This window comes from Sebastes fasciatus, chromosome 22 (genome assembly GCF_043250625.1).
Source record: "Sebastes fasciatus isolate fSebFas1 chromosome 22, fSebFas1.pri, whole genome shotgun sequence".
NCBI classification, from domain to species: Eukaryota; Metazoa; Chordata; class Actinopteri; order Perciformes; family Sebastidae; genus Sebastes; species Sebastes fasciatus.
The window spans coordinates 7,789,923-7,802,005 of NC_133816.1; the positions used below are offsets into that span (position 1 = coordinate 7,789,923).

General features: G+C 37.9%; 1 protein-coding gene across 2 annotated transcripts; it reads left to right on the forward strand.

Moving 5' to 3' along the window:
* Window positions 1-573: 573 nt before the first annotated feature.
* caap1 (caspase activity and apoptosis inhibitor 1) lies at window positions 574-6,016 on the forward strand. 2 transcript variants are annotated; one of them, XM_074624450.1, is made up of 6 exons: window positions 574-783; window positions 2,149-2,343; window positions 3,178-3,262; window positions 3,379-3,436; window positions 3,551-3,618; window positions 3,742-6,016. In XM_074624450.1, exons 1-6 carry the CDS (start codon window positions 679-681, stop codon window positions 4,227-4,229), a joined length of 999 nt encoding a protein of 332 aa, XP_074480551.1. In that variant the 5' UTR covers window positions 574-678; the 3' UTR covers window positions 4,230-6,016. The 2 variants fall into 2 exon arrangements, with proteins under 2 accessions (XP_074480551.1, XP_074480552.1); XM_074624451.1 differs by having other exon boundaries at window positions 2,152-2,343.
* Window positions 6,017-12,083: the final 6,067 nt, after the last annotated feature.

Below are 12,083 nucleotides of genomic sequence, written 5' to 3' on the forward strand. Positions count from 1 at the left end.
GCAAATAGCAAAGAGGATAGTGCAAAAAACAAGATGCATCAGCTAACACAGTAAAAAAAGAGCTAAACAAAGTGAACAAAATATGAACCATTTAAGTAGGAAGCATAAAAATAGGAGCAGTATATACAGTATTGACAATAAACAGACTATTAACAAAATTGCACAAGTGGAACTTGATATTGTACAGTGAGAATTAATTTATATATTTTTATATTTTCAAGATTCAAGATGTTTATTGTCACGCCGGTTATACATGTACAATCTTGTGAAATGCTTTTTGCTGGGAAGCTCCATTAAAATAATAAGAAGTTATATTACATTTACATTACAATTATAAAAGGAAATACTTTGTACAAGGGCATATTAAGAACATATACATTAAGAACATATACAGTATAAGATATATTTTTGTATTATATTATTATGTTATATTATTATATTTTATATAATGAAATATAAAGACTGCTCTTTTCTTGGTACATTTAGAAAAGACAGACAAGCAGAAAACGCCCCAGACCTGTAGGGGGCAGTAACAAACTAAACACCAATAGAAGAAGAAGAAGCAGCCGTCGCTTTGCTCATGACGCGTTTTCCCCGCGACATTCAATTTTGTCGCAAGTGAGCATCTGAGTGAAACAGCTTCTCTGTCGAGGAGCCGGTTTATTTACCTCCGCAAACATGCTCAAAAAGAAATCAACTAGCGCTGAAAAGAAGCGGAAACACTCTCAGTCTGAAGAACGACACGACAACAACAAACGCAGGAGTGCTGAATCCAACCTGGAGGTAAGAAACTCAAGCTAATGCTAATGATGCTAATGTAACGTCACGTGTTGTTTGGACATGTACAGTGTCTGCTCTGCTGTAGTTAGTTATGTGTGTCCGTAGACCCATAGGATACGGAATTCAGTTTTACCTGAACACTTTAGAGTCTTATGTTTAACTTGAGGCGAGCTGTGGTGCTACGTTTGATTGATTAAATCACTAAATAATAGCATTGAAAGTCTGTTAATTGTGTTAATTCGCTAATTTGGACCACTGACGTCATAATACGGCGTTGTTGTAGTTTTTCTTCATATTCTACATTATAACAATCAGGTTTTTTAATTGTATTTCCTTTTTTCAATTTTGTTTTCATATATGCAATTTACAGTTCGTAATTACAATAGTTTATAAACCTTTTTTTAAGATGATGAGCTTATAGACAAACTCATTAAGTACACTAAAGAAAAACAACTTCAACATTAAAAATTTAAATAAAATTAAGAAAAGGAGGACAGTCTGCTGGACAGATAATAATGCACACAGTGCACTTTCATAGACTAAGCTACTGGAGTTACCCTGCACTATACTCATTTTGAACAGTCTCTTCTGCACTATTTTCACTTTTTTAATAGTCCTGTATCACCATCATGTTACCCTGCACTATATTCAGTTTTAACAGTTTTCCTCATCTCCTTGTATTTTTATATCTGGTATATATGTTTTAGTACTTTGCACTACTAACTTTTTTACTGCCTTCTTACTAACATGTTTTGCACTATGAAACTGTGATGCTGGAAACTTGAATTTCCCTCGGGATCAATAAAGTTACTATCTATCTATCTATCTATCTATCTATCTATCTATCTATCTATCTAAGCCTACAGTGAACTTAAACTTAAACTAAAAAATTGGGTATTTGCCTCGGGATTGACCATTTCACGTGACATTCAATTGAAATTACAGAACATGTAGGTCTACATTTTGGTTAAGTTGTGAAATTCAAAAAGGTAAAAATTGGTATAAACCTTGATATGGGGTGGAAACACCTCAGTTTAACCCGATACAGTTAAACAGCATCACAAACTACAGCCGCCACATGACCATAAAGTCTTCTCTAAACTGATGTACTGCATAATGATATGAGCGTTTTTAGGACTACTTAAAGACTGTTTGAATAACACAGGGAACCTCTTTCGCAATATAACTAACACGAAGATGTAAAAATGGTCTACATACTGTTTGATTTCCTGTCATCCATGTAAAAGTAGCACACAGAAAAAAGTGAGTCGTTAAAACCTTTTAACACTGAATTTAGACTTCTTGTTATAATTCCTTCATTTTAGTTCCTCTTACAGACAGTGTGTCTCTCATGTTTGTTTCCTAAAGCAGGATGCCAAGGATGAACTCGCTGACGCAGAGCTGGACAGGATTGGCAGTGACATTGAGGAGGGGGGACTCGACCTCAGCCTGCCGTTCCAGCCCATCACTGCTTATGTCACTGACAAGCGGGAGATGCTGGAGCAGTGTCTGCACGTGCTGGGGGAGAAGAAGCTACGGAAAATGCTGCCAGATGAACTCAAGGTGATTGTGTGATCATGTAAACACCATGTTATATAATTGTATACTCATGATCTTTGTAAGCCTGGATTAAGACAGGCTGAATGTCAATTCCATCCAGCATTTGTTCACCAAAGGACAGAGGCTTATCATAACCAGCCTGAGAAATTAGCCTCATTTCTCAACAGTTTCAATGCAGCTTTGGACGAACTTAAAAGTTGTCTTCAAGGTGTCTGTCCACCACAAACTTAAACAAATGTCTTTTGCCGTCGCGTGGTATTTTCACTGACATTACTTTGTGGTTTTAAGGACCACATTTTGCACTTTGGCGAGTGTTGTCTTCCAACATATATGGCCATATTTTGTACTGTTGGCTACGTTCCAACAGCACCAGCTTTGGCTGAAAAAGCCACACCACCTTGAGCAATAGTGACCATTGCATGAAAAGGTTTGTTCCATCTTTTTGTAGACATATATTGTAATGTTATGTTGCATATAATTGTTGTAATTCATTTCATTGTAACCATTTGAAAGTCACCTCATCCACATTTTAGTTTTCCAGATCACTTTAAAAATCATTGCTGTTATTTTACATACTGTGAGTGTAGTTGCTGGTAATATTTTTTATCTATAGCTATAAATTAGCTATGGAGCTGTATAGTAAATGGCAAAGTAAGTTTAAAAACATGTCTATGTTTTTTGTCAACTCTAGAAAGCGTATTGATTTCTTAATTAAGAAGTGATAACCAATATCTAATACAGATGTAGAAGTAATGCCATAGGCTTCTGCTGTTTGCTTGGGAGGCTATTAGAGCAACCCATCGTCAAAGATACTATTAAACACATTGTCATTCACAGGACTGTAGTTTAGAGGAAATCAACAAGATGTGCTGGGAGCAACTGGAGCCGATCTCAGACACAAATCTAGTACAAATCTTAGCAGGTAAGACTTAAGGCCAGTTTGGCAAATTTTTCATTGCTACATACTCTCTTGAACAAAACAATGTGGTATTGCACACAACACCTTTTCATTCAGTTAAAGTTGTTGTTTGTTTCTAGGGGAAGAATTGACATCTGGAAATACCAACGAAAACACCGAAGAGACCTTGGAAAGCCAGTGAGTGAACAGTTAGACAACTTATTCAGGGCACAATTTCAGAATGAAAGCAGTGCGTGTTCTCATGCTTTTCTCATACTTGTATGCATTTTATTTCATTTTTTTTCCAACAAGGCAAGACAATATTGTGGACTCTACATCTTGCCTCAAAGAAACTACAAAAACTGAAGACCCTAAGCAAGGTAATTAGTATGTAATGCGCTGAATAAACATACCCCAGGCACTCAAAAGATATAAAAGACAGAAAAAAAATCTATAAAAAGGACCATTTTACATTTAAAATCTTGGTGTCATTTTCTTTACAGAGGGTGTTGGTTCCGGCGAAGAGAGTGACGTCCTAAGCATAAACGCAGACACTTACGATAGTGACATAGAGGGACCCAAAGAGGAACAAACTGTCAAAGCTGTGGCGGTGAAAATAGCGGACAGCAGCCGGGAAGGCACTGACCCAGTTGTAAACCCTGACCCAGCAAATCCCGAACCTCCCGCGGTCTCTCAACCGACGGAAGCAAAGAAAGACATCCAAAGCGACATAGACAAAAGTGTCAGCGAGATTTTAGCATTGTCGTCTTCGTCAAGCAAAGAGGAAGCTAAAGAACAGAGTGCACCTCTGCAGCCCGCAGATGTTAGTGTACCTGTTCAAGACGGTCCTGTTTCAAGTCGTGCACCCGCAGCATGTCCGCCGTCAATTCAGCAACTGGAGCTTCTGGAGTTGGAAATGAGGGCGAGGGCCATCAAGGCCCTGATGAAAGCAAGTGATGGGAAAAAGCCTTGCGTAACAAAAACCATGTAGCATGTTTTATTTGTTGTCGGTTGAATGATACAAATGACAACATTTTACAGCATAACCCCTGATTCACATGTTGTGTTATTACTCCATATTGGAATGATGTTACGGACTACTTAATGCAAAATTAAACACATCAAGGCCTGTCCTACACCTACTGAATGAATGGCTTCATGAACATAATGCTATTTACAAATGTAATTCTCTCTCTGGTCACTAGATGGCAGTGTTAACCTGCCGCGGTACATTCATGGTAGTGTGTCCAATGTGAATAGGAGAGATGATTTATCTGCTCACATTACAGTCAAAGACAGAAATTAAGTCAAGTTTTTTTATTTGTTATTTAGTTCAGGGTTTTTAAAGTCTGAGACTGTGGAAAAAGGCGCACCATCACTTTGCTCAATTCCTGGATGTCTATGGGGTTGTGATTATGTTATTTGATCCCATAGACACTCAACAATTGAGCCAAGATAACTGTTTTAAGTTTTTTTTAGTTTCTGAGTCTGGGAAAGTGGAAACATTCCCCAAAACTACTGTCTCTCTGAGCTATCTCTTTAACCAAATCGCACCCATTTAGGCTATTCTATGTGATCTTCTTTTGATAACTTATGTAATAGCCAATGTAATATTTTTTCACTTCCATTCGCTGAGCCTCTGAAACAGTTTGGAGCCCCCATGGGGAGGCCAGCCTCCCACTTTGAAAACCTCTGTTTTAGTTATACAGTCAGGGTAAAAATTGGCCAATGTTCGAGGATGTGAGAACACCAGAAAGATATATTATTTTGTATGTAGGCCGAGTTTTGCCAGCTAAAGTAGGTGGCAGCAGTGTCATTCACAGTAGAAACACCTGCAGTATTTCTTCCCTGAACACCTGTTTGACTCGCGAGGCATGATTTATGCATAATACCATGCATCCATCTCTTTCACATGTGCATCTTCTAACTGTTAAGGGTGGTTTATAACAACAGGTTAGACAAAGACGACACAAAATAGTTCCCATGGCATTACAGACGGAATGCATAGAAACCCAAAAGTGAAATAAATCCAAGATAATTAGACCAGCTGTCCTCACCTATACATCAAGTTAAAGAACCTGCCACTTTTATCCACCAGAGGAACTTTAAAATGTTTGCTTTCTGTACTCTGTATGTAGCGGCTGAATTAATAGCATCCTGTCAGCCTAATATTGTAGCGTTTTTGCCGTGATTTATTCTGAAGCTGCTTTGTTCTTGTATAAGCTGCAATGCTGCGCTATGTGTGCAATTACATGCAGATGCAGAGCAAAACAGCTCTCTACCCCACTACCCCAAAGGAGACAATGAAACGTGTGATAAGAAGCCAGTTGCCTCCTGGGCATTTGCATTTAAAAGGGTTATTTCATCAGAGGAATGAGGGCGGGGAGGGTTAAATGAGTCTTTCTCTATGCTTGTATGTGCAGGTATCTTTGTACTCAATGGTGATTTAAACAGGAAAATGTCTGCTTTAGTAAAAAAAAAAAAAAAAGGATACAATGATTCTAAAGTGCACAAAGTGTCTATGATTGGTGAGTATTTATCTGTGTCACTTTACTGCTATTAGAATGACAATTATGATTTGGTATGAGCAGATAAATGGCTTTTTAAGTAGACATCAAAATGAGTAGGCTGGAAAAAATGGATTGATGGAGGAGAGATGATACTGTTTTGTTGAGGGAGTACTTTTTGATTTGATAAAACCCCTCGTGATCCATGTTAAAATATTGAGGTGAGGATGCTTCCGTGAATGGTGCGGCTATGAAAGTCAAAAACAAGGTTGTTTAAAAAGTTTCTGTGCTCACTGGTTCATCTATTTAAAAGCCTCACCTGTCATTTTCTTCAGTGTCGTGACCAAGACTCTGGCTGGCGATGCTCATTACACGATTGTCTTCAAACAATATTCTTAGAGTGGTTTATCTTCTCAATGTTATGTTTACCTTTTCAGTGTGACAATCTCACAAAAGTTTTCTAGACGGACTCGCTAAAATGTACAGTGGAATGACTTTTAAAAGACAGAAGTGATTGTGCATTTTATTGCACTGGAAGTAAGTTCTCTTTGTTAACACTTTTAAGAGTGTTTGACATTTGGGTAGTTAAAACAGTCATTGTTGTACTGCCCCTATGGACAAAACATGCACAGGAGTGAATGCAATCCAGACTTGATACAAAAACCAACACAAATACAAAAAGCAGAAGAATAAACGTTTCGGGAAAACAAAACAACATGGCTCTAGCGATGGCAAATGAATGTTATACTCGGCTTGCCAGACTCAGCTTTACGTGATCCGACAAACCGAGCGCGAGACGTTTTAAAAATGACGACTGTTGAACTACAACATGACAACCACACCGCGCCAAAATAGTGGTGACATTCCGTGACAAAGCTGTTTTTTAAATTTTTTTTATTAATCCAACAATTTCATTTCCTTGTGTGCAGTGACGGCCTTGAAGCCCAGGTAGGAAAGCCTCACAGTCCTTTGTTGTTGCTAAGGCAAAAATGGGCCTATCTCTTCCCTCACTAATGTTTGTTTTGGTGCACATTTCTGCTATTTTGATATTTACAATGTTTCAATTTATTGTATTTATATAGAGCACATTTTGGTTATTTTTTTGTGCTTTCACTCTTGCATGTGTTTTAGTGTTTGCGGTATTTTTCAGATTTGGGGTGCATTTCTCTTTATGTTTGTGCTTTCAGTGTGTTTTGTTCTCAGCCACTAGAGATGTTCCGATTCCGAAACCTGAACTTGCGGTATCGGCTGATACGAGTACCGATCCGATACCAGCGTGATTTAAAAGAAAAGGTATTATTATTAATTAACAGTTGTTTACTACTGACCATGTATGGATGTGATACGATTACTATCTTTGTTGTATGGCCTGGCTCAGGTTAAACTCTTTGTAAAACATGAACAAATACATACGGTTTTACATGTTGGATTTTCCACTGTGAAATATAGCCAAATGGCTGACATTTTCCTCGCTCTGACTATCGTTACCGTTACACTCCACTAGCACCACACTGTAGTCGTTTGCTATCGTCACGTGACAAACTACCTGTAATCAGTTCTTCTTTGCTGCTCTAAAACAGTAGTTGCCAGCCATGATAAATCCAGGGCGACAGCACAGTGAAGGCTACTGTTTTGGTTGGGCAAAGAAGAATAGATTTCTGGTCAGAGAATTTTTTTTTTTTTCCTAGGTTAATAAATTATGGTATCAAATCAGTGCATACTCGCTGATCTCCTATCCCGAATTTTGGGCCGTATCAGACGCATTTCCGATACTGGTATAGGAACAACTCTAGTAGCCGAAGGCAAATGCAAAAGTAGCTGGAAGCACAAGCATGTTTGTGAAAAAGATAAACTGTCAGTCCAATACACAATTGTAGATGTTACTGTGGAACCGCAGAGAAACACCATTGGGACACAAAAGGTATTGAAAAATGTCGATGTGTTTTTAAAGAACATATCCTGTTTGCATCAATAAAGTAATTCTCTTCAAATTTCCTCTGTAGCGTCTCTGTTCTTTCTGCAGCAACGAATTATGAACTAGCAGCTCAAGCTGACAAGCAATAAATAACTTAGCACCTCTGTATGACTAAATGAATTGATTTCCCCAAGCAATGACTCATCAGACACATTTCATTTTGTTCAAGTTTCAGACAGCATTTTCCTTAACAAAGTAGAAGGCGAGATGTTTAACGTTAGATTTAGTTTGTTTCGATTAAATCTCCAGTTACGTAATAGTGCTGTTGCATTGGCAATAATCATTATTGCCTTCGTAAAAAGTGGCAAGATAACTTGTACATGACTCTGTGTTCATTTCTGGCTCTTTGTAGGCATTGTGGTCTTAGAAAAAATGGATCCTTCTGTTCCACGTTGAATCCTGTCATTGAATGGAAAAGAGTGACAATTGCGGTAGTTTCATCTCAGGTGTGCTGCACATCTGTTCACTGTATACTTCATTTGTGTGCATAAATGCTTGGCTCTTTTCTCAAAGAGGCATAAGCTTGGCACAACCCTTTTTGAAAAATGTGAAGTGGGCGATTGTAAGATTGGTGCTATTTGAAAGAGAAGGGCTCCCTTTTTTTAGTCACACTCCAAAATCCCTGAAAGAGATTTGAACATTTTATATTCCACTCCTGTGTATTATCTGCATTTTGAGAAAAATCCTCCCCTCCGCTGACTTTTCTGACATCTGACTTTCAGATTCCGTGCATGCTCTATCCGCATGGGTCCCCCTCCTTCCTCAACTTCGGGGTCTGCATTTAAATAGTGCATTAATACCATCAAACAACCATTGAAATTCTGTCGGGTAGACCAACAAGCCAATAAAGCAAAATGCTTTTGAAGGGTATCAGAGACATCAGGCAGGATGGATGACCTCGCACAATCAAATCAGCATAATCAAATGAAATATCACAATATTGCATCAAAGCCAGCTCCCACCGCGATAGCAACACGATCAACAAGCTCGGTCCTAGGGGTATCGGTGCTTTCTCCCTAACATATTGTGGTTGATAGCCTCGAGTGAATCTATTTTACAACTAATAGAGCAGGCTCAGTGTAAAGCTGTAATATTGTGTGGCTTTTAAATGTTCATGGTTAATCTTCAATCAGTAAACATGACTGATTCCCGCTGAAATGAGTATGCAGACTGCAGCCCTAATCTATAATAGTATGCAAAGATTTAGCACTCCTTTGGGAATTGAGGGCGATGGCACCCAAGACAATTATGTGAGCATCAGATTTCTTTCTACATCAATAACGCAAAACACGCTGAAGCTCATTTGGGTATAATATCTCTAAAAAAGATCTTTCAAATAGAATTTTATATATATTATTTTTAAATATTCTGTCATCACACCTAGTAGAAATACATCTTAAAGGTCTTAAAGAACATGAAACATATATTTTACCATGTGGATGTATAGTAATTGGGAATGATATTATTAATATTAGTCATTCTAGCCTCCCAGTTTTTTCCTGCTATTTATTTAATTTCACATGCATACTAATACTGTGTTTGATTCTGCCATGAGTGATTTAAATTTGGCTAGCAAAAAATGTGGCTATGCAAAAATATATAAACGTAGAACTACACAAACATTTCAACTTTTCAACTTTATCACATCTTTGGGGGCTTAAAGCCATTTCTCACCAGTGTGATGCGAAAATGGGGTGTGGGAATACGGAAAATCCGCATGTGAATTTTCCGCACAACAACTGTGCACACCGGTTCCGGTGCGAATTATCCGCGTTGCCGCATTTGTCAATGAGGCCAAATGTGTTTCCTCCAAAATAGTGTCTGTGTCCACTCCACGCAACAAATCTATCTAGACAGAGAATGTTTAAGGGGCTAACGCTAACTACACAATACATAAACTTATAAGACCACATATTTCATGCCAACGCTAGCTGTTGTGGTTATTCCCATTCCGTGACCAACATATAACATGAGCAAGTGCTACATTACCATCTTCATTGTATCCCAGTTGCTGGGCGATCTCAAGCCATCTATTGTCCTTTATTTGGTTATTGAGGTCGTAGTGTTTGTCGTACACTATTGGGTGTTGAGAAGGGGACGGCCCATTGTTATTCCGAAAACACAACGGTCTGAAAAATGTCCCACTGGACCGAAAAAAAGCCCCATTTATCCGACAGTCCTTTACCCTGAAAACAAACGGCCATTGTTCCAAGGCCTATTGCTCCGAAAATACACACTCTCCGTTCAACAAACAGAAGCACATGGCTAAATATTATGCAGAATGAAGGCGATCGATTGGAACAAAGGATTTCATTGGTCAAACATATATTTCCACAGGTGAAAATCCGCTAAAATCGAGGTTCATTCGAATATTTTTTCTCCCATATATTTCTCCGGGGTTTGCAAGCGTTCATAAGAACCCACAAAATCTGTATTTTAACAATCTGTGCTTGGTGTGAAACAGCTTTTAGCCCTTTTATAAGTCAAATCTCACTGAATTTGTCCAAATACTGTACTGTAAGAACAATGAACCCTACATTATGAAAAATCCTCAGTATACTGTAGTGGAACACACACAGATCCTAACTTAATTTGGCCTTAAATAAACATTTTTAAAGACTTAGAAGTGTGGAAAATAAATTCTAAAGCCATTCTATATCCGGTTTCTTTAAACTAATCACTTTCTGTGAAGCTAAGCTTTAAACAGCTGTCTGAGTATAGTCCCAGCTGTCCTATGAACAGCAATGGACCACCAAAGTGTCCCCCAGACAGATGATGGATCACAGCACACAGCCCTGGTAACTCGCACTTTTACGATGCTAGGTTCAGACTACACCATTTGTGCTAGGGTTTGAAAGACATTGAGCTGTCAAATCCTGGTGGGGTGCCATTTATTTATTTTTATTTTGATGATTTATTTCCCACAGAAGCACAAAAGGACTGAGCCAAGTAAATTACTTTTGTCAAAGTTGTGATAAAACTGTCAAATTGCTTCCCACCACCAGCTGGCAAGCAATTGTGTTACATAAGTAATTGTCAAAAGGAATGTCAAGAGAGGAGTATATTGCTCGATGAGTTTCTGTCTGTCTTTCCATGAGGGTTTTACGTTCCTTGCCTTAGTTTAATGGCCTTGTCGTGTGTTTTAACTACATTGCAGCATGTAGCTCTCCGGGGTGAAGCCCTACTGTAGATACAAGAGAGAATCTTAACTTTCTTCTTTCATTTTAAGTCGGACACCAACAATTTTGAACACAGGTTTTGTATGTCTCTTTTGGTTTCTGTTTATGTGACACCACTCTGTTGCACTTTCGTTTTATGGTCCACAATAACAAATGGGGCATATGTCATTTATCACTTTTTGATTGATAGCTGATAACTTTTATAATTCTTTGTAGAGCTCAACAACCTTCAGATTCCTCTATAAGTTCAAAAGTTATGGAAGATAATAAGTCAAGACATGTGAAATGTGTCGCCCAAATTATTATACAATAGGCGAGTGAGTCATAGAACCAATAAACTGAGTCACACAAAAGCTTACCCCGACACCACAACATCCATACTCTCCTCTTCTTCATCATGTCATCTGAATGCAGTGCTATTTCAGTTGCATTTCTTGACAGCCAATTAAGCAGCCAACGTCTGCCTTTTTCGCTTCCCCAAAACCGATTGCTTATCCTTTGCTCTGATTGTGAGGGCTTATGCAGAAACAGTACTTTTGCAACTTGAAGGGCATTTTGATGTCCGTATTTATTTATTTGCACTATTTGTATTGTTTACAACATATTTATTCTCATTTTATTGTTGGTCATATATATTTATATAATAATTATATATACACCTATTTTTTTTTTACTACTTGTGTACATAACAGTACTGCCTATTCTTCACTTTTATCTATCCAGCTTTGTTGTTCTTATTCCTAGCTGAAATTACACACGCACCTCTACGCATAACAAACAGCGATATTTGTCTGAGAATAACTACTAATAATTCATGTTGAATATGAATAATAAATAATGTTGTGGCCTTATTCTTTATTTCATGGGCTATTTGGGGATTAAAACATTATTATTAAATACTTCTATTTATATAAAAACAAAGCATTATAATATTGATTTGAAGGTTGATTACCATGGCAACGGTCAAAGCTTCGAAGCATTCGGGTCAGCCCTAATCAAACCGGAGTCAAATTCTTTGTATGTATTTATTTGGCAAAAAAAACTGATTATGATTCTGATGTGAAAACAATCTGAAGAATTGGTTTTGTTTTGCTAAGTTGAAGAAGAAAGAAAAGAAATGCTAAAAGTTTATCCTCAAAAAGGGCTTTTTCCCCCTCATCTCCCAGACTATCTCCATACAAAGT

What these genes read in the sequence shown, in the direction of transcription:
- caap1 (XM_074624450.1), top strand. Translation starts at nt 679, where the DNA reads ATGCTCAAAAAGAAATCAACTAGCGCTGAAAAGAAGCGGAAACACTCT. An exon ending in TCTAGTACAAATCTTAGCAG is followed by an intron (nt 3,263 to 3,378) that starts GTAAGACTTAAG and finishes GTTTGTTTCTAG; the next exon opens with GGGAAGAATTGACATCTGGA. An exon ending in AACTGAAGACCCTAAGCAAG is followed by an intron (nt 3,619 to 3,741) that starts GTAATTAGTATG and finishes TTTTCTTTACAG; the next exon opens with AGGGTGTTGGTTCCGGCGAA.